The following is a 22,937-nucleotide window of genomic DNA, read 5'->3' as shown; positions in this document are numbered from 1 at the left end:
GAGAGCGAAAATGGAGAGAGAGAAAGGAACTGATGGTTTGGGAAAGAGAGGGTGGGAAAGAGGGCGGGACGGAGCGAAGGAGAGAGAGGATGGTAAAAGAAGAGAAGGAGTGAGGGAGAGAGGGTGGGAGGGGAGAGAGTGGAGGAAGAGAGGGTGAAGAGTGAGGGGGAGAGAAAAAAATCCATGTAATGCAGGGCTCTACCTGCTCACTTAGAAGAAACTGCTGTTAAGCCCCAAGCCGGGCCTGAAACTAGGCAGTGAGGGGTGGGGTGTGTGTGTGTGTGTGTGTGTGATGGTGACAGGTCTTGGGGAGGGGCCGATGGGGCTCTCTTCCCCAACTAATTTAACCCTAGACCTCTCAGAGGGTCAGGACCTAATTATCTCTGAACCCACCGTTAATGAAGCCATTGTGCCCCTTCTCCGGAAACATCCTGTGTGTGTTTGTTTTCCCCTGGGCTCGCTCCATTTGGGGGAGGGCCGCCTCCCGCCTCGAGCCTCCTTCCCATTCCCTGGCCCTCCGGCAGAGCAGGCGGGCTCTCTGGGACCTTCTTCGTTGTCTGAGGGGGTGCACTCGCTCCCTAACAATAACAATAATAATTGTGATATTTATTAAGTGCTTATAATGTGCCAGGTACTGTACTAAGCACCAGGGAGATGCAAGATAATCGGGTTGGACACAGTCCCTGTCTCACTTGGGTCCCACCATCTTTATCCCCATTTTACAGATGCGGGAACTGAGGCCCAGAACTGACTTGCCCAAGGTCCCACAGCAGGCAAGTGGCGGAGCCAGGATTAGAAGCCAGGGCCTTCTGACTCCCTCATCTGTCAAATGGGGATTGAGACAGTGAGCCCATGTGGGACAGGATCTGTGTCCAATCCAATTTACCTGTATCCACCCTAGTGCTTACTACAGTGCCTGGCACATAGGAAGTGCTTAACAAATATCATCATTATTATTATTATTACAGGTGAAATGAGCAGAACCCAGGCTCCCAACTTCTAGGCAGGGACCCCCATTTGGCCAGGGAGCAGGTCCAGCCTTTGCCCGTATGTACTCTTCCCCAGCGTTTTGTACAGCACTGTACACCCGGCAGGCGCTAAGCACATACTAGAGACCACAGAGCCAGATGGGGGGCAGCATAGAGAGTGCATAATACAGTGCTCTGCCCATAGGAAGTGCTCAGTAAATACAACTAGTCCAGTGACTGATGGAGAGCCCACCATAATCAATCAATGATATCTACTAAACGACCCCCCATGGGCAGAACACTGTACTAAGCATTTGGGAGAGCCCAATACAACAGAACTGCCAGCTCGTTGTGGGAGGGGAATGTGTTTATTGTATTAGTTTGCTCTCCCAAGCGCTCAGTACGGTGCTCTGCACACAGTGAGCATTCAATCAGCCCTTCTGACCGGCTGACCGACCGACACGTTCCCGGCCCACGGTGAGGTCATGGTCTAGCGTGGGGGGGATCGGTTAAGCATAATTAAGATCGCCTCGGGTTAATCAGGGCATGAGGCTCTGGGTCAAAAGCGACGAACTTCAGAACACCCACTTCCGCCCAACCACCGAATTCTTCATCATCCTGGAATTACGCGGGCCTCAGACCTAGAAACACGTCCTTTCAAAAAATGGACCATTTCTGCCTCTCCCACCGCGATGCGTCACTGATCGGGCTGTGAAATGAAGCCACTGCCACACCGTTCCTCGGCCCCGACCGCGGCCGAGAACACAGCCAGGCCGTCCTTAAAGAGACCGAGGTCCCCGCTATGTGACGGATTCTCCCTGGAGCCAGAGACACCGGGATGAAATCCGAGATGGAAAGGAGAACGAGGCCCCAAGTGCCCCCGAGGATCTGGAGGGAAACGGAGATAAACCCCGGTCTTCCGTCGTGCGGGTTCGTTGCTTGCGATTCGAACTGAACCCACGCCATTCTCCGAGGACTTCTGTGGAAATGGGGGTCTTGCCTCCTTCTCACAACTCCACATCTATTGGTGGTATTTACTGAGCACTTGCTGGTGATGCTAGTGGTATTTGTTAGGCGCTTACTATGTGTTGGGCACTATTCTAAGCACTGGCAGATCCAAGATAATCGGGTTGGACACAGTCTCTTGTCCCACATGGGGCTCACACCCTAAGTAGGAGGGAGTAGGATAAAATTCCCACTGTACAGATGAGAAAACTGAGGGACAGAGAAGTGAGGTGACTTGCCCAAGGTCACAGAGCAGACAAGCGGAGGAGCAGGATTCTAATCCCACGTCCTGTTTCCCCGGCCCACGCTCTACCCACTACGCCACACTGCTTCTCTGTTTACTGTGTGCGGAGCACTGTTCTGAGCACTTGTGGAGTACAACAAAGTTGGAAAACACAATCTCTGCTCTCTCCTTACGTACCTGTCACCAATTCCTCCCCCCGTTTTTAATTTTAGCTCGTGAGCTCTCAGAGGGACAGGCACCGTGTCTAATTCCCAACAGTCTATTCTTTCCCCATGCTTAGAACTTAATAAATACGATTACAACTGTTTTTACTTTTTCTAATGGTATCTGTTAAGTGCTTACTATGTGCCAGGCACACACTTTTAATGGTATTTGTTAAGTGCCTTCTATGTGCTGGGAACTGTACTAAGCCCCGGGATAGATACGAGCTAATCAGGTGGGATACAGTTCAGGTCTCACATGGGGCTCACTGTCTTACTCCCCATTTTATGGATAACTGAGGCAGAGAGAAAGTAAGCGACTTGCCCAAGGTCACACAGCAGACAAGTGGCAGAGCGAGGGAAAGAATCCAGGTCCTTTTGACTCTCAGGCCCGGGTTCTATCCACTATGCCAAGCTGCTTCTATTTTAACTATTCCAGGAGTTTCCAGTCTACAGCGCACAGAGCACGGAATTGAGCACTTGGGAGAGTATGGTAGAGTTGGGAGATATGAAACCTGCCCTCAAGGAATTTACGGTGTCCACCATGTATCCAAAACCCCGGAGTCAAAATGAGACCCGAAGCCACCAGATACAGAAGCAGCTTGGCCTAGTGGATTGAGCCCTGGCCTGGAAGTCAGAAGGACGTGGGTTCTAATCCCAGCTCTGCCGCATGTCTGCTGTGTGACCTTGGGTAAGTCACTTCCTCGCTCCGGGCCGCAGCTCCCTCATCTGTAAAAAGGGGATGAAGACTACGAGCCCCACGTGGGACAGGGACCGTGTCCAACCCGATTTGCTTATATCTCCCCTCAGGGCTTAGTACAGTCCCTGACGTGTAGTAGTGTGGCTCAGTGGAAAGAGCACGGGCTTTGGAGTCAGAGGTCATGAGTTAGAATCCCAGCTCTGCCACTTGTCAGCTGTGTGACTGTGGGCAAGTCACTTCACTTCTCTGGGCCTCAGTTCCCTCATCTGTAAAATGGGGTTTAAGACTGTGAGCCCCACGTGGGACAACCCGATTCCCCTGTGTCTACCCCAGCGCTTAGAACAGTGCTCTGCACATAGTAAGTGCTTAACAAATACCAACATTATTATTAGTAAGCACTTAACAAATACTACAATTATTATTATTACATTGTTATGGGGCTCTTTGAATGGGAAATCCGGGCCCAAATCGAAAGGTTTCCTATGTGCTTTTTTGTAAGGATTGTGTCACGGTTTTGGGGTCCGAGCCTGGAGCAAAAGCCGGGGCAGCAGTGGGCACGGTAGCGTGGCCTCCGACCGGGAAGCCCAGGCACCCGTTGACCTTGGCGGGCGGGACACCAGGCACGGCATTTCTATCACTCAATTCGCTCTCCCCCTCTCGCTCACGCTTTACCTCACAGACCTACTCCAACCCAGCCCGCACGCTTCTCTCCTCTAATGCCAACCTACTCACCGTGCCTCCATCTCGTCTATCTTGAAGCCGACCTCGCACCCACGTCCCGCTTCTGTCCTGGAGCTCCGCCCCTCTTCATATCCGGCAGACCAACGCTCTCCCCATCTTCAAAATCTTCCTAAAATCCCATCTCCTCCAAGAGGCCTTCCCAGAAAAGCCCTAATTTCCCCTACTCCCTCTCCCTTCTGCATCGCCTATGCCGCCCTTGAGAGCAGTGGACAGAGGCCAGGCCTGGGAGTCAGACGGTCATGGGTTCTAATCCCGCCTCTGCCACGTGTCTGCTGTGTGACCTAGAGCACATCACTTCACAGTGGAAAGAGCCTGGGCTTCGGAGTCAGAGGTCATGGGTTCGACTCCCGGCTCTGCCATTTGTCAGCTGTGTGACTGTGGGCAAGTCACTTAACTTCTCTGTACCTCAGTGACCTCATCTGTAAAATGGAGATTAACTGTGAGCCTCACGTGGGACAACCTGATTCCCCTATGTCTCCCCCAGCGCTTAGAACAGTGCTCGGCACATAGTAAGCGCTTAGCAAACATTATTATTATTATTATTCTCTGGGCCTTAGTTACCTCATCTGTAAAATGGGTATTGAGACTGTGAGCTCACTTTGGGCAGGGAATGTATCTGTTGTTATACAGTACTCTTCCAAGCGCTTAGTACAGTGCTTTGCACACAGTAAGCGCTCCATAAATAGAACTGAATGAATGAATGAATGTGGCATAGGGACTGTGATCAATCAGATTTACTTGTGCCCACCCCAGAGCTAAGTACAGTGCCTGGCCCATAGTAAGTGCTTAACAAATATCACAATTATTATTACTGCCATTATTACCACTTTGCTCTGTTCCCCTTAAGCACTTGATAGTCACCCCACCTCCATCCCCTCAGCACTTATATACACATCCATTTTTTTTTTTATGGTTTTTGTTAAGCTCTTACTATGTGCCAGACACTGTACTAAGCGCGGGGGTAGATACAAGGTCATCGGGTTGGACACAGTTCCTGTCCCACATGAGGCTCACAGTCTCAATCCCCATTTTACAGATGAGGGAACCAAGGCCCAGAGAAGTGACCCAGTACTTTATTTTAATGTCCGTCTCCCTTCTAATCCATAAATTCCTTGTGGGCAGGGATCGTGCCTGCCTATTCTCTCGTATCGTAATCTCCCACGTGCTCCGTGCAGGGCTCTGCACACAGTAAGCGCTCAATAAATACCGCCGGCTGATCGGCCGCTTGATGTCAACCCCGCCCGGGGAACAAATTGAAACCCGTGAGAGGAATCGCGCATTCCATTTAAAATTTGGATCCTCCTTCGGCTGAGCTAATAGCGTGAAACGTAGCCCCAAATTAGAACCAGCTTTTCAAAATAAGGATAATGGCTAATCTTTTCTCAGAGGCCAGAAACCACCCGGGGACCTGCCACTCTCCGCTCTCCTGCGGCAGAGGCAGAAGTGACGTCTGGCATGCAAGCCCCCCTCGCCCCTTCCCTCGGCGGCTTCCCCGGGGTCATGAGGAGAAGCCCCCTGGGGCGGTGGGCTAGAAGAAGCGGGACTCATGGAGAGATCCCGGGCCTGTGAGTCTGAAGGATCTGAGTTCTAATTCTGGCTCCGCCACTGGTCTCCTGGGTGACCTTGGGCAAGTCGCTTCTCTGGGCTTCAGTTCCCTCATATGCAAAATGGGGATGAAGACTGCGAGCCCCATGTTGGACAAGGACTGGGTCCAACCTGATTAGCTGGTATCTTCCCCAGAGCTTAAGTACAGTGCTGGGCACATAGTAGACACTTAACAAATACCAATTTTTCTTTAAAAAAAAGTACCACTGATGATGCTGAGGACGGTAAGTGCTCCACAGACATATGCACATATAAACACCACACGCAATTACGTCTGTCAACATTTTGAGCCGACCATTCCAATTGTGAGGACGGGCCTTACTGCCATCCCATCAGACCAGCAAATCACCGGATCTGTCACGACGGACTCCCACAGCTGCCACGGGCAACCGCTGCCATTACATCACAGGCGATCGAGACAGGCCACCCGTCGCAATACATAACCACCGTCGCGACGGTCGCCCACTGCCGCCCGACGGAGCGTCCCCTTCCACCGTCGGTGGGACACAGAGGGCATTCGAGGGTCCGCCAGTCCCACCCGGCTCCGGGTTGTCTACTCCCGGCACCCCCAGTAGGCTCCGCAAGCAAACGTCGCGTACGTGCGTGGCGGGTGAGGCGCGGGATGTGGGGTTCTGGGGGAGGAGAGCTTACTTCCAGGTCATTGAAGAACAGGTGTGTGTCTGCCAAGTTGAAAATCATCTCCTCCATGCGCAGCCCGAGTGAGACCGACGTGGGTGGGTCCTGGAAGAAGAATAATAATGATAATGTTGGTATTTGTTAAGCGCTTACTACGTGCAAAGCTCTGTTCTAAGCGCTGGGGGGGATACAAGGTGATCAGGTTGTCCCACGTGGGGCTCACAGTCTTCATCCCCGTTTTACAGATGAGGTCACTGAGGTACAGAGAAGTGAAGTGACTTGCCCAAAGTCACCCAGCTGACAAGTGGCGGAGCCGGGATTTGAACCCATGACCTCTGATTCCCAAGCCTGGGATCTCTCCACTGAGCCACGCTGCTTCTCTGAGCACTTCCTATGGGCACAGCACTGTATTAGACGTTCAGGAGAGCACGGTAGAACGAAACTAGAGGACACCTTCCCGGCCCATCACGAGCCTCCGGCCTCCCAAGCGCTTAGCACAGAGCTCTGCACACGACAGGCGTTCAAGATGACTGATCGATCCATAGCCCCGAGTGGGTCAAACGGTCAAGAGTCAACACGGGCAGTTCCAGGGGAGCAAAAGAAGAATCCAAAAAAACTTGCAGGCGGCAGAAACTGGGAGGTTTCGAGCACTGCCTCGTCCAGCTAAAGGTTCATCAGAATATGTTGCCGGCACCGGCTGATGTCCCAGATAAAATGAAATGGCTGCGATCGCCGTCTCTTGCTTTCAGACCCTACTTCTTAGATGCCGACGGATCCTTTCCGATTCAGAGCGACTCTATGGTTCTTTTTCCTTAGCGTTTTCTTGAGGGAAAATACCGAAGTGGTTTCCCATTGCTGCTTTTCTGTGCAGTGAAAATGCGAGTCTCTGCCATTGTCTTTGATCAACATTTTGATCACTTGATCAGCCTCCTTTGACTCTTTCCCGGCCCGGATCAATCGACTCTGATGCTTCGGCTTAGACCTTTCCATTCTGGGTGACCGGGGCGAGAGAATATCTCTCAACGGCAGAGCTCTAAGCTTCATGAGCGAATCCAAGCTCTCCTGCAACGGTAAAGGGTTGATTTCCAGGAGACCTAAGTAAGGTGTCCTAAAATGAACGTTATAAAGAAATCACTTGTGGCTTCTAAAACGTTTGAAACCCCAACTCCTTAGACCACAAGTTCCCCGAAGACAGGAATCACATCTACCTACCCTATTGGGCTCTCCCAAGAGCATAATGCTCTTCACAAAGTAGGTGGGACCGCAAAATCCAGGTGGGACAGGGCCTGGGCCGATCTGATCGTCTTGCATCCACCCTGGCCCTGAAGTGCTTGGCACACAGTAAGCACATTTTTCCAATGCCGTCAAGTCACTTCCCATTAAGAGAGACTTTATGGACGTATTTGCTCCAGAACGTCCTGTCTTCTGCCATAATCCGTAACCTGGCTAACGGTTCTTCCATAATCGTTATAGTTTTTAATCCATCTTGCTGCCAGTCTTCCGTGTTTTCCTTGGGCTTTTCCCAGCACTGGCGTCTTCTCCAGGGAATCTGTCTTCCCGATGATGTGTCCAACCGGGAAAGCGCTTCCCAAGTACTACGTCGAGAGAACTACGATCACATCATTTGTCGCCGGCTCCTTCGTCCCCTAATTCAGGAGTCCTTTACTCACACCCACCTTGGGACTCCTCATCCCACCCAACAGACTGGAAGCTTCCTGTGCACAGGGAACGCGTCACTTTGTGTTATACCTCCCAAGCGCTTAGCACAGCGCAGGGTGCTTTCAGTAAGTAGTCACTACTACTCCGCAAAAGATTTCTTCTCCTTAAGCACCACGAATTCTACCACCCTCCTAGCCCTGCTGCAGGCAGGCTGGAGAACTGGAAACTGCTTTTTGAGGAAAAGGTGGATCAAAGACCAAGCACAGTGTTTACTGAGCACTTACTGTTGTGCTGAGCGCTCGGGAGAGGACAACAGAGTCAGCAGACGTGATCCCTGCCCTCGAGGAGCTTCCATCCTGACTAGCCCATAGTAACTCGGTGCTTAGTAGAGTGCCTGACACATAGAAATACTATCGAAACCACAACAACCAAAAAACCATCACTCCCTTTAGTACCAATAGCCAAACTCACTCCTCAGGAAAGAGAACTTCTGATTCCAAGTTGTGGGAGGGCTCAAGGCTACGTCCTCCTTTCCCCCGGTTTCACGGCCACCCATCCCGGCTTTCCTTCCAAAATGCTCTTTCCTAAATTGGACTTTAATCCCTCCTGTGGCCATATAATCCTATTTTCTCAGTGGATCTAGGGAATCTGGTTACCGTCTTCTGAGATCGGGCCACTTCCTGTTTTTCTGACTGATCTCACGGAGGCTGGAGGCCTCAGGGCTGGGCGCGGAGGAGTTGATGATAGAGCCAGTGGCTTGTGTGTGTTGTTCTTGTTCCCGCCAGGGCACGGAATAAAATCAAACATCGCCTCTGTGCACATCGGTGGAGAAATGGTCCGGGCTAGCCATGTTGGTTTCACGGGGAAGCAGTGGGTTTAGGGGCTAGAGCCCGGGCCTGGGAATCAGAAGGACCTGGGTTCTAATCGTGGCTCCAGCACGTCTGCTGTGTGACCTTGGGCAAGTCACTTCACTTCTCTGGGCCTCAGTTACCTCATCGGCAAAATGGGGATGAAGAGTGTGAGCTCCATGTGGGACGGGGACTGTGTCCAACCTGATTACCTTATATCTACCATAGTGCTAAGTTCAGTGCCTGGCACACAGTAAGCGCTTAACGAGTACCACAGTTATTTTTATTATTATTATTCCGAGGTCATCCAAGTGCCCCAGTTTTTCAGCTTCTGTAGACAGGAAGCTCGCTATGGCCAGAAAACGTGTCTTCCAACTCCGCTGTGTCTCTCTGTTCTTATTCTGTACTCTCCCAAACGTTTAGTACTGTGCTTTGCACATAGTAAACGTTCCATAAATATGACTGAATGGACAAATGAAATGCTGCAATGTCCTCTCCCATGTGCCCAGTGCGGTACACAGAACGTAGCAAATGTTCATCAAATAGCGATGATCGATTGATTGGTTTTCCAGGGATATCGCTCGCATCTCCTGACCTCGTTCCTCAACCAGAGGCCAAAGGAGACCCTCCCTCCAGACCGCGTCTGATGCCATTTCCCTGATCGACGGGCACCGGCAAGATGCGACTGATTCCGGATCGTGGCCTTTTTGAAGGAAGCAGTCAGAGGGAGGTCCGCTACTTTCATTCATTCATTCATTCAATCCTATTTATTGAGCCCTTACTGGGTGCAGAGCACTGTACTAAGCTCTTGGGAGAGTACATTCCAACAATAAACTGACACATTTCCTTCCCACAACGAGCTTACAGTCTAAAAGGGAGACAGACATAAATAATGATAATAATAATGATGGTATTTGTTAAGCACTTACTATGTGCACCGAGCGCTGGGGTGGATACAAGCCAATTGAGTTGGACACAGTCCCTGTCCTATGTGGGGCTCACAGTGTCAATCCCCATTTTCCAGATGAGGTAACTGAGGCCCAGAGAAATGAAGTGACTTGCCCAAGGTGACACAGCAGACAAGTGGTGGCTCTGGGATTAGAACCCAAGATCTTCTGACTCCCAGGCTCTTGCTCTATCCACTACACCATGTTGCTTCAGTTACTCAACAGTATTTATTGAGCTTTTACTGCGTGCTGAGCACTGTACTAAGCGCTTGGCAGAGGACATTATAACAAGAAAACAGACATATTCCCTTCCCACAATGAGCTTACACACTAGAAGGGAGAAAGTTAACGGAAATAAATAAATTAGAGATATCAGTCAGTCACTCATCTATTGAGTGCTTACTGTGTGCAGAGCACTGTTCTACGTGATTTGGAAAGGACAACAGAACAATATAATAGACACATTCTCTGCCCACCACAAGCTGATAGTCTAGCGGGGAGGCAGACATTAACAGAAATAAGTAAATTACAGATATCAGTCATTCAGTCACTTGCATTTATCGGGCGCTGTGTGCCGAGCACTGTATTAAGTGCTTCGGAGAGGACAACAGAATGATATAATGGACACATTCCCTGCCCAAATTGAGCTTCCAGTCTAGAGGAGGAGACCGGCATGAATAGAAATAAATAAATGAGAGGACTCACCCGGCCATATCTGTTGGCGTAGGAGCCGGTCAGGAGGGAGTGAAAGACGATGATGGTCTCGTCCAGGTCCCAGATGAACACCCTCTGATGATGATGGTATTTGTTAAGCGCTTACTATGTGCCAGGCAGTGTACTAAGCACTGGGCAGGGATGGAACCGGTCAGCGAGGCTCGGGGAACCCCGGCTCCCTCACGGACCCGGGAACCACCGCCTTTAGGTGGCCGACGAGCCGTCTCGCTCTTTCCGAGGATGGTGGCGTTACCCCATCTGGCTCCCCCAGGGCCCCGCCCTTCCCGACCCACGTCTGCTCTGGTCTGCCAGCGAGCACCCCTCGTGTCCTTCCCGTCAGAGGAAGTTCAGTTTCAACTCCGGGAGAGCTCAATCCCCTCGCCCCCTTTTACCTGACTTCGCTGCTCTCCTGCTCCAACCCGGCTTGCACACTTCGCTCCTGTAATACCAACCTTCTCCCTGGGCCTCCGTCTCGTCTATCTCGTTGCCGACCTCTCGCCCACGTCCTGCCTCTAGTCCCGAATGCCCTCCCTCCTCAAATCCCACAGACAATGACTCTTCCTCGCTTCAAAACCTTATAGAAGGCACATCTCTTTCAAGAGGCCTTCCCTAAGCCACACTTTCCTCTTCTCCCACCCCCTTTTGCGTCACCTTGCCTTACTGCCTTTCTTCATCCCCCCTCCCAGCCCCACAGCACTTATGTCCAGATCTGTCATTTATTTCTATTCATGTCTGTCTCCTCCTCTAAACTCTAAGCTCCTTGAGGGCAGGGAACGTATTTACCGACTCTGTTCTATTGTCCTCTCCCAAGCGCTTAGTACAGTGCTCTCCACACAGTAAGCGCTCAATGAATACGATCGACTTTGAACCCACAGCCCAAACAAGATAGCGACTCGACACGGGAGAGAGATCTGTTGATCGGTAGGCTGTCTCTCTCCCTCCCTCCTCCTCCTCCTCACCCACCCACTCTGTCTTCTCCTCCCTCCTGATCCCGCACCCGTTTCTGGTGAATTCTGGTCTGAAAGGTAAGTGGGGAGTCACCCAGGGCCCCTCCATTTCCAGGAGAGGTTCCCGCCTTGGAAACCAAGCTATTCCTCATCTGATATGACCAATTTGGGGGTAAGAATGGCGGATGCGCTGGGTGATTTTGATGAAGTCAAATGGGAACTCAATACCTGTTCTACTTAATAATTAATAACAATTACAGTACTTGTTAAGCGCTTAGTATGGGCCAAGCACTGTTCTAAGGGCTGGGATAAATAGAAATTAATAAGGTTGGACACAGTCCCTGTCCCACATGGGACTCACTCTCTTAATCCCTACTTTACAGATGAGGAGACGGGCCCAGAAAATTGAAGTGATTCACCCAGTCACACGGCAGACGTGGCGGAGCCGGGATTAGAACCCAGGTTCTTCTGACTACCAGGCCTGGGCTCCATCCACTAATCCATCCTGCTCTGTGAGCCCCATGTGGCACAGGGACTGTATCCAGCCCCATTAGCTTGTACCTACCCCCATTGCTTAGAGCAGGATTTAACACCTAGTAAGCCCTTAACAAATAAAACTCCTCACCACTGGCTTTAAAGGTCTACATCACCTTGCCCCCTCCTACCTCACCTCCTTTCTCTCCTTCTCCATCCCAGCCCGCACGTTCCACTCCTCTAGTACCACTAAAATTCTCTCTAGGCCTCCATCTCGCCTGTCTCTCCACCGACCCCTGGCCCACGTCCCGCCTCCGGCCTGGAAGGCCCTCCCCCTCCTCAAATCCCCCAGACAACCACTGACCCCCGGCTTCAAAGCCTTACTGAAGGCCCATCTCTTCCGAGAGGCCTTCCCAGACTAAGCCTCCCTTTTCCTCATCTCCCCCTCCCTTCTGCATCGCCCTGACTGGCTCTCTTTACTCTTCCCCTGCCTCCCAGGCCCACAGCGCTTATGTATATATCTGTCATTTTATTTATTTATATTGATGTCTGTCTCCCCGCATCTAGACTGTGAGTTCGTTGTGGGCAGGGAATGACCCTGCTTATTGTTATACTGTAATAATAATAATGATGGTATTTATGAAGCGCTTACTATGTGTCGGGCACTGTATTAACCGCTGGGATGGATACAAGCAAATCAAGTTGGACTTTCCCAAGCGCTTAGAACAGTGCTCTGCACACAGTAAGCATTTAACAAATACGATTGAATTAATTAAGGAACGAAAAATGTGACTGGGGTAGCCAGCTACCACATCCTGCAGATTTTTCAAGCTCCCCGCCAGCTCAGAGCTTTGCTAAAACATTAGAGCCGCTTGTTATCGAGACTGCTACGGCCTCATTTCCACGACAGATCTTTGACAGGAGGATGCCACAAACAACAACCAGTCCACCTGGAGTCAGAGGTCCTGGGTCTGATCCCGGCTCGCCACATGCCTGCTGTGTGACCTTGGGCAAGTCACTTCACTTCTCAGGGCCTAGTTACCTCACTGCAAAATGGCGACTACAACCATGAGCCCCCTGGGACAGGGACTGTGTCCAACCTGATTACCTTCTATCTACTCCAGCACTTAGGTCAGTGCTTGGTACATAATAAGCTCTTAACAAGTACCACTATTGTTATTATCGATAATAATAATCAACAGTCCCATTTTACAGATGAGGGAACTGAGGCCTAGAGAATGAAGTGACTGGCCCAAGGTCGCACAGCAGACAAGTGGTGGATCTGGGCTTAGAACCCAGCTCTTTTGGACTCCCAGGCTTATGGTCTTTCCAATAAGCCACGCGGTTTTTCCGGACTGTGAGCCCCATGTGGGACAGAGACTGCGTCTGACCTGTCAACTTTGTATCTACCCCAGCGCTTAGTACAGTGCCTGGCATATAGTAAGCACTTAACAAATACCAAAAAAAAAAGTCACTCCCTCTCCTCCTCCCCCGATCCCTTCCTCCCCATCCTGCCACCAGAGCGGCCGGGACACGGCCCAGCGTTGACCAGGGGACACGAATCTGGTAGCCCCGCCTCCAGCCGACGACCTACCTCCAGGTCGGAGTCCGGCGGCGGTGACGGGTTGTTGTTCCTTCGGCCCCGGCCCCGGGACTTCCCATCCGGAGCGCGGCGCAGCCGATCCGAGTCGGATTCCTTGATGGTCGTCGACGGGCTGTGGATGGTTCCGTATTCGGCTGCAACACAGGGGCGGCGGCTATCACCTTCGAGGCCGGCCGGCCACCCCCGCGGGGCAGTGCGGGGGCTGGGGGTGGTGGCTTGGGTCTGGCCGCGGCAACGAGGCAGCGGGAGAGATGGCCCTGTCCGTCTGTGTCGGATACAGCCCCGAACGGGAGCCAGAAAAGAACCCTGGGAGAATACAGGCCACTAGAGATTGGAAGCTTCTTGACAGCAGGGATCCTGTCTTCTTATTCTATCACAATTTCTTGCGTGTGAGCACATCGCTCAATCCATAGTAATAATGATAATAGTATTTGTTAAGCGTTTACTATGTGCCAAGCACCATTCTAAGCACAGGGGGAGATAATAATGACAATTAATAATGGTGGTATTTGTTAAACAGGTACTATGTGCCAGGCACTGTACTAAGTGCTGGGGTAGATACAAGCAAATCAGGGTGGACACAGTCCCTGTCCCACATGGTGCTCTAGATACAAGTTAATCAGGTTGGGCACAGTCCCTGTCCCACAGGGGGCTCACACTCTTCACCCCTTTTTACAGATGAGGAAACTGAGGCCCAGAGAAATGAAGTGACTTGCCCAAGGTCCCACGGCAGACAAGTGGCAGAGCTGGGATTAGAACCCACGACCTTCCACCTCCCAGGCCTGGGCTCTAGCCGCTACATCACGCTGCTCCTCATCCCCGGCTTCTGCCTCGCAAATATCCAAGACCCAGACTGAGCTCCACAACCCAGGATTTTCTTCCTCCTAAATCATTTCCGCCGGCCCAGGCCTCTCTTCTTTCCACACCTTCCAATCTGTCTCTCCACTTGGGTCACGGTCAATAAATAGTCTCGGACTCAAATCCTGAGAACTCAAGTTGTGGGGGGGAGAGGGAGGGGGGAAATCCCCAGAGTCCCCCCACCGTCAAAGACCCCATGTGGTTTTTATAAGTGACCCATCATCTGTAACAAATGTCTCCCTTTCGTCCCCAGATGATAAATGATCACGCGCCAAAGAGTCAAGCGCAAAGGCCCGGAGAGCTAACCATAAAGGCTGCTGGGGATTGAGAGGCCCAGGCCTTTTCTTGTCCCTTCAGAGGAATCCACGCTGACCCAAATGCCAGAAACGACAGACTCATCGTTCATTTTTATATTCTCTTTCTCCTCTGCAGCCTGATCTCCTTCAGGAAGCAGACAACTTGACCATGGGGATCGCGGGTGGCTGCCTGCTACTTTCCCCTAAACCCCTCTCATCCTTTGGTACCAGAATGAAATCTCCCCTCCTCCAAGAAGCCTTCCCAGGTTCAACAACATTAGACTCTCCTCACCTTTATTACTAAACTCCGCTCCCCGTAACGTTCTTCCATTTCGCTGAGGGATCCGTACAGACACGCTTAAATATTCAAGGCCTACACGAATATCTGCCTCTGGCCCAGGCTTTTTCTTTCTATGGTATTTGATAATAATAATGACGATGATGATGGTACTTGTTAAGCGCTTACTATGTGCCAGGCTGGGGTAGACGGAAGCTAATCTGGTTGGACACAGTCCCTGTCCTACATAGGGCTCAAGGCCTTAATCTCCATTTTCCAGATGAGGGAACTGAAGCCCAGGGAAGTGAAGTGACTTACCCAAGGTCACACAGCAGATAAGTGGCAGAGCCAGGATTAGAACCCAGGTGTCAGTCAGTCAACTGATTTACTTAGTGCTTACTGTGTACAGAGCACTGTACGAAGCACTTGGGAGAGTCCAATGCAACAATATAACAGACACATTCCCTGCCCACAACGAGCTTACAGTCTAGGTCCTTCTGACTCCCACTCTCTAGGGCCACAATCCTTGGCACGACAATTACGGTATCTGTTTAGCACTTACTATGTGCTAGGCACTGTTCTGACCGCACCAACACAAAGCCAGCAGTAAGAAAAGGGTGAAAACTTGTCCTCATCACTGATAAACCAGCGAATGGCCCTCATCAATATGGCGGCACTTGGGAGCGATGAAGGTCACCTGAACTACCAGTAATCCCACCTAAACGCTGTCTGGCGTGGGTCCGGCACCGTGGTTATGAGCACCGGTTGCTAAGCGACACAACATCCGGCTCTGTGGGGACTTCTCGGGCACATACTATGTGTCAAGCCTTGTGCTAAGCACCTGGGTAGACACCAGGCGATCAGACTGAAGGACACAGTCCTTGTCTAAGAGGACTCACAGCCCAAGAGGGAGGGAGAACGGATATCTTATTATCCCCATTTTACAAAGGAGGAAGCCGAGGCACAGAGAAGTTAAGTGACTTGCCCAAGGTCACACAGCAGAGCTGGGGCAGGGCTGGGATTGGGGCCCGGCTTCTTGTCATCCCATGCTCCTTCCACCACACATCCCGACCCCCACTCACAGAAGCAGCGTAGCCTACTGGATAGAGCCCGGGCCTGGGTGTCAGAAGGTCCTGGGTTCTAGTCCCAGCTCCGCCATCTGTCTGCTGCGTGACCTGGGCCAAGTCACTTCACTTCTCTGTGCCTCAGTTTCCATATCTGTAAAATGGGGATTAAGACTGGGAGCTCCATTGTGGGACGGGGACTGTGTCCAACCTGGTTTGTTTGTATCCCCCCCCAGCACTTACAAGTACGACCATTGCTATTATTATTATTATTATTGTACAGTGGACTTCCTGGATCTCAGGAAAGGATCAAAAGCTCTGCGAGAGTCCAGGGTTTCCCATGCAGGTTGAGTTCCTCAGCCCATGGAGTTTTCTTCCCCGGGGTTTGAAATTCAATATCGATGGACGCCACCAGACACCACTTGGCTAACAGTCTTCCTGCAACTATTCTACCGGCCCTTGAATACAGTCCACTGCAACGTGCTTTCCTTGCCAAAGTGGGAACTTGGGCAATGTCCACTGTTCACACCCAGCCTTCCTCATCCACGTCGCTGATCCTCAATCCCAGATCGCCTTTGCTCTCTGCTGCTTTCGTTCCTTCATCCGTTCAATTGTATTTACTGAGCGCTTACTGTGTGCAGAGCACTGTACTAACACTTGGGAGCGGACAAAGAACAATAAACGGACACATTCCTGGTCCACACTTCCGGTCTGCTACAACACCGGAGACGGAGCAGACTGACCTGTTCCGATGACGTGGTCTAACCTGGGGTTCGCTGACGCTGTCCTCTCCTGGTTCTCCTCTTCTCCGGTCACTCCTTCTCAGTCTCTTTCATGGGCTCCTCCTCTGCCTCCCAACCCCTGTGGGGGGGGGTCCCTCAAGGTTCCGTTCTTGGTCCCCTTCTATTCTCCATCTCCCTTGGAGAATTCATTCTCTCCCAAAGCTTCAACTACAATCTCTACCAAGAAGATTCCCCCGACTCTATCTCCAGCCCTGAACTCTCCTTCTCGGCAGTCTCGTATTTCCTCCTGCCTTCAAGACATCTCTACTTGCATATCCTGCGGACCCTTCAAACTAAATATGGCCAAACCAGAACTCCTCATCTTCCCACCCAAACCCTGCCTTGCCTTTGTCTTTTCCATCACAGTAAACACCACCATTACCCTCCTTGTCTCATAAGCCTGTCATTCATCTCTCTCTTTCATGCCACATAGTCAATCTGTCCCTAAATCCTGTCGTTTCCACAGCTATGACATTATGAAAATCCACCTTATCCTTTCCATCCAAATTCTTCCTATACTAATCCAAGCACTTGGCTACTGCATCAGCCTCCTCACTGACCTCCCTGTCTCTCCCCACTCCAGCCCATTCTGCTCTCTGCTGCCCGGAACATTTTTCTGAAAAACATTCAGTTCCCATCTCCCCACTCCTCAAGAACCTCCAGTGGTTTCCCAACCACCTCCACATCAAACAGAATCTTCCTACTTTTGGCCTTATGGCACTCAATCACCTGGACCCTTACATCTCTGATTTCCTACTACGACCCAGACTGCACACTTCACTCCTCTAGCCCCAACTTATCCACTGGACTTCGATCTCATCTATCTCACCATTGACCCCTCTCCCACATCCTCCCTCTGCCTTGGAACTCCTTCCTCATTTATATCCAATGGACCTTCACTCTCTCCTCTTTCAAAGCCTTATTGAAATCACATCTCCTCCAAGTAGCCTTTCCCGATTAAGTCCTTCCTTCCCTTATTCCCCTTCCCTTCAGCGTCACCTACGCATTTAGATCTGTACCCTTTAAGCGCCTGATAGCCACTACATCCTTCATCCCCACAGCATTTATCTCTAGACTGTGAGCTCACTGTGGCAGGAATGTGTCTGTCTGTTGCCATACTGTACTCTCCCAAGCACTTTGTTCAGTGCTTTGCACACAGTAAATGCTTGATCAATATGACTGAATGAATGAATGAATAAGCCCAGATCCTCTGGCTCCCAAGGCTTTCCACTAGGCCATGGTGATTCCCAATTTTCCCGCTTCTTATTCTCTTACCAATCCATGGATCAAACATTAGTACTAACTGAGCACCTACTGGGTGCAGGGCACTGTACTAAGCACTGTCGTTTCTTCAGGTGGCCAAACCGGCCTGGATTACTTTGTGATCCATCATCGGGTTTCTTCGGTTATGTTAGGTCTAAAAGGTTTCTGGGATTGGCATACGGCCTCTCCAAGCTGCTTACATCACAGTGGCTAAGGGATCTGTCTCTACAGCAGCCATAGAACCAAAATGTCTTCAAATCCGTCATTCTCATTTACTCATCGGCACGTCCTTCTTGGCGATAAAAAGAAATCCTTGTTCTTGTAAAGACGAGTGGGATTTTTATCAGAGAGTGAAAGTAAGTTTAAAAAAAACCCCAAAGAGTACTGGTTGAATGATGATCATTGCTCAACTTCTCTTAGTTGGTGGAGGAGAGAAGAGATGGTTTTTCCAGTTGGGCTATGTTCCTTGGAGCTCCCAAAGGAGGGAGTGCTTCCAAATATATCCCAGGTAGGCGACCCTCACTCCTGACATGTAGTTTTCCCAGTGTGACTTGGCAGTCATGGCAATCCATTCTGTTCTCCCAGTCCCATGCAACCCGGGTGTTGGGATCTTTGTCCGGCATTCCCCAGTCTGAAGTGCCCGTGCTGTTTTCCGCGGGAATGTCCCGAGGAAGACGCGGGGAGTCTGGAATTCTTCCAACCCCCTTTATCCGTGAAGTTTAGTGAGCTGCGACCGATCGCTTTGCGGGTGGAAACGGTTCTCAAGAGTGGCAGAAAGGAGAGGCCGGAAGATCTCAGTTGTCTGGATAAAAGGGCCTCTCTGATTGTGTCCAGTCAGTCAGTCAATTGTATTTACTGAGTGCTTTCTGTGTGCAGAGCACTGAACTAAGCGCTGGGGAGGATAAAATACGACAGGCACATTCCCTGACCATGACGAGCTTAAAGTCTAGAGGGGGAGACAGACATGAATATAAATAAATAAATGTCAGCTATGGACTTAAGTGTTCTGGGGCTGGGAAGGGGGGAATGAATAAAGGGAGCAAGTCAGGGCGACGCAGAAGGGAGTGGGAGAAGGGGAAAGGAGGGCTTAGTCTGGGAAGGCCTCTTGGAGGAGATGGGCCTTCAATGAGGCTTTGAAACGGGAGAGAGTGATGGTCTGTGGGATATAAGGAGGGAGCATTCCAGACTAGAGGTCAGAGGTAAGAGGTCGGTGGCAAGATAGAGGTCCAATGAGAAGGCTGGCAACCGAATTGTATGTTCCAAGCGCTTAGTACAGTGCTCTGCACACAGCACTCAATAAATACGACCAATTGAATGAATTAGAAAAGCAAAGTGTGCAAACCAGGTTGTAGCAGGCGAGTAGCAAGGTGAGGTAGGAGGAGGCAAGGGGATTGAGGGGTTTAAAGCCGATGGTGAGGAGTTTCTGTTGGATGCAGAGGTGGATGGGCAACCACTGGAGGTTCTTGAGGAGTGGAGAAACGTGGCCTGGATGATTTTGTAGAAGCCCGACTGCAGCTTCAGGCTCTCTGGCTAGTTGGATGAATGGAGGAAGGGACCCTGTTGGCCGGGGCCAGGAGAATGCGATGACAGAAATAAGGCTTCCGTTCACACAGCGAGGTTTCCGTTCGCTCCTGCTTGGCTTCCTGAGGCCGGACTGAGTCCCAAGATGGGTGGCTCTGAACATCCACCCCACTCTAATGAGATGGGCGGATGCTGAGGAGATGCTCTGGATCCAAACTGTATTGGCCACTTTAGTCCCTGACTACCGGGACGCCTGGGTCCCTCCACCCCCAGACTAATCGCTACTGGCCTCTGTGTGCTACTCTGGATTCTTCCTGAGGGCAGGGATTTCTACCCTTTGGATCTGTTTCTTCTCTTGTCCTCACCCAAGTTCTCTTTCCACTGGGTTCCACTGCTTCTCTATCCTATAATGTACACCGATGCTAAGCACAATGCCTGGCACATAGCAAGCAGTTAACAAGTAACAAAATCATTATTATTATTATTACTACCAGGGCTTAGGACAGAGTGGACACGTAACAAAAACATTAAACAGTTTCCAGTGAGACTTAGTGGAAAGAGTCCGGGCCCGGGAGCCCGAAGACCTGGGTTCTGAGAAGCAGCATGGAGTAGTGGCTAGAGCACAGGCCTGGGAGTCAGAAGGTCATGGGTTCTAATTCTGGCTCCACCACTTGTCTGCTGTGTGGCCTTGGACAAGTCACTTCACTTCTCTGGGCCTCAGTTCCTTTGTCTAGAGAATGGGGAGTAAGACTGTGATCCGCACGTGGGACGTGGACTGTGCCCAACTTGATTAGCTTAAATCTACCCCAGTGCAGAGTGTAGCATCTGGCGAATAATAACTGCTTAGCAAATACCACAAATATTAATTGTTATTGAATTGTGCAGTGGATAGAGCATGGACCTGAGAGTCAGAAAGTCATGGGTTCTAATCTCAACTCTGCCACTTGTCTGCTCTGTGACCCTGAGCAAGTCACTTCACTTCTGTGCGCCTCAGTTACCTCATCCATAAAAGGGGGATTGAGACTGTGAGCCCCACATGGGACAGGGACTGTGTCCAACCCAATTTACTTGTGTCCACTCCGAGGTTAGTACAGTGCCTGGCAGATAATAAGTACTTAACAAATACCATAATAATAGTAATAATTATCATTACTAATAATAATCCCACCTCCACCACTTTATTGCTGTGTGACCACAGGCAAGTCACTGTGCATCTCTGGCACTCGGTTTTCCCATCTGTCAAAGGGGGCTCCAATCTCCTTTCTGCCCACCATCAGATAGTGAGTCCCAAGTGGGACAGGGACTGTGTCCCACCTGTGCCACCTCAAATCCCCCCAGTGCTCAGCCCACAGAAAGCACTTAACGGATACCCCAAAGAATAAAAGAACTGCCTAGAGAACGGCCCAAAAACTTCAGTCGCCCCTCGGGGCTGTTTTCCCTATCCTCCCCCACCCCAAGCTCGGGGGGCTAGCGGCGGGACAACCCCTTGACGTTCCGAGAAGCCAAACGTGCCCCCTCCCCGGGATCCGGCCCGCTGGGCTACCTGCGGAGGGGTCGATGGCGGCTTGGTTGGCGATGGCGGAGGGGGGCTCCTGCAGCTGGTAGGTGGCGTTGGAGGAGGGGGCCGTGGGGCTGGAGTTGCTTCCGGCCGCCATGTAGTGAGTCGTCGGGTAGGGCGAGCTGTTGTAATACTGCGCGTACTGGCCCTGGATGAAGCCGGGATAGGGCGAGTAGTCCTGCCCCAACGCCACAGCAGAGCGCTCGGTCACCGCCCGTCTCCAGGACCCAACACGGGCAGCCTTTCGGGGCCCTTTCATTCATTTCACTCATTCAATCGTACTTACTGAGCGCTTACTGCATGCAGAGCACTGTGCTACGCACTTGGGAGAGGACAACAGAACAATATAACCGATTCATGCCTTCATTCAATCGTGTTGATTAAGCGCTTACTGTGTGCAGAGCATTGTACTAAGCACTTGGGAGAGAGCAGTATAACAATAGACACATTCCCTGCCCCAAACGAGCTTACGGTACAGAGAGGGAGACAGATATGAACAGAAATAAATAAATGACAGGTATGGACATAAGTGATGTGGGATTGGGAGGGGAGTGAATAAAGAGAGTGAGTCGGGGCGATGCAGAAGGGAGTGGGAGAAGAGGAAAGGTGGGCTGAGTCAGGGAAGGCCTCTTGGAGGAGACGGGCCTTCGATAAGGCTTTGAAGTGAGGGAGAGTCACTGTCTGTGGGATTTGGGGAGGGAGAGTGTTCCAGGGCAGAGGCGGGAAGTGGGTGAGGGGTCGGTGGTGAGAGAGAGGAGATGGAGGCCCAGTGAGAAGGTTGGCATTAGAGGAGCGAAGTGTGCGGGCTGGGTTGCAGTAGGAGAGGTGAGCTAGAGGGGTAAGGGGATTGAGTGTTTTAAAGTCGATGGTGAGGAGATTTTGTTTGATGAGGAGGTGGATGGACAACCACTGGAGGTTCTTGAGGAGTGGGGAAGCATGTCCTGAATGTTTCTGTAGAAAAATGATGCGCCCTAGCCCTGAGAGATTGGCGTTCATTAAGGCCCACTGTTCCGCCAAATGTGGCAAAGGTGCCAAGAGCTTAGTACAGTGCTCTGTATATAGTAAGCGCTCACTAAATACCACTGATTGATTGACAACACGGTCCCTTCTGAAATCATTCCCCACCCTGACCATTTTAGTTTTTGGCCCAAAAAAACCCATGGGGCCGGTCTGTTGCTTTCTCTGTGGGACCTCCCTACCCAAATGCCAGGAGGCTGCCCTCCCCCCACCCCCACCCCATTTTGGAAGGGCCCCCGGCGCTTCTGTTCCCCAAAAGTTTAGGAGTCGGCCCCGGGACTTGGCCCAACTTACCTGCTGGGAGCTGTTAAATCCCGACGAGTTGGTGAGCGAATTATTTCCAGTGTACAGTCCGGAAGATGTCGTGAAGCTGCTACCTGAAACGAGAGGAATGAGCTTTGGGGGTCGCTTCCCCCATTTTGGAGAGGTGCCCCCTCCCCGCCAGGCCCCCGGCTCCTGCCGGTCGCATGGTGTAACCTCATTCATTTATTCCCTCTTATTTACTGAGCCCTTACTGTGTGCAGAGCACTGTACTAAGCACTGGGAAAGTACAGTATAACAATAAACAGACACATTCCCTGCCATAGAGGGGGAGACAGACATTAACATAAATAAATAAATTACAGTTATAGACCTAAGTGCTGTGGGGCTAGGAGGGGGGATGAATAAAGGAAGCAAGTCAGGATGACGTAGAAGGAAATGGGAGAAGAGGAAAGAGGAGTTTAGTCAGGGAAGGCCTTTTGGAGGAGACGGGCCTTCAATAAGGCTTTGAAGAGGGGGCGAGTCATTGCCTGTTGTATTTGAGGTCAGCGTTCCTGGCTAGAGGCAGGATGTGGGCGAGAGGTTGGTGACAAGATAGATGAGAGGGAGGTAGAGTGAGAAGGCTGGCATTAGAGAATGAAGAATGTAGGCTGGGTTGTAGAAGGAGAGCAGCAAGGTGAGGTAGGAAGGGGCGAGGGGATTGAGGGCTTTAAAGCCAACGGTGAGGAGCCTTTGTTTGATATGGAGGT

At 51.2% G+C, this 22,937-nt stretch overlaps 1 protein-coding gene across 1 annotated transcript in view; it reads right to left on the bottom strand.

Moving 5' to 3' along the window:
• The window catches only part of EYA1 (EYA transcriptional coactivator and phosphatase 1), a 97,906-nt gene that overhangs the window by 9,978 nt on the left and 64,991 nt on the right, over positions 1 to 22,937 (bottom strand). Inside the window, exons 9-13 of the mRNA XM_029068283.2 lie at positions 22,222 to 22,304; positions 20,896 to 21,088; positions 13,283 to 13,425; positions 10,259 to 10,342; positions 6,115 to 6,204 (exon numbers count right to left, since the gene is read on the bottom strand). Coding sequence (XP_028924116.1) covers positions 6,115 to 6,204; positions 10,259 to 10,342; positions 13,283 to 13,425; positions 20,896 to 21,088; positions 22,222 to 22,304 — 593 coding nt within the window. The remainder of the gene's footprint in view (positions 1 to 6,114; positions 6,205 to 10,258; positions 10,343 to 13,282; positions 13,426 to 20,895; positions 21,089 to 22,221; positions 22,305 to 22,937) is intronic.

Source organism: Ornithorhynchus anatinus, chromosome 7 (assembly GCF_004115215.2).
Source record: "Ornithorhynchus anatinus isolate Pmale09 chromosome 7, mOrnAna1.pri.v4, whole genome shotgun sequence".
NCBI lineage: Eukaryota > Metazoa > Chordata > Mammalia > Monotremata > Ornithorhynchidae > Ornithorhynchus > Ornithorhynchus anatinus.
This window is presented reverse-complemented; position numbering and strand designations above follow the sequence as displayed.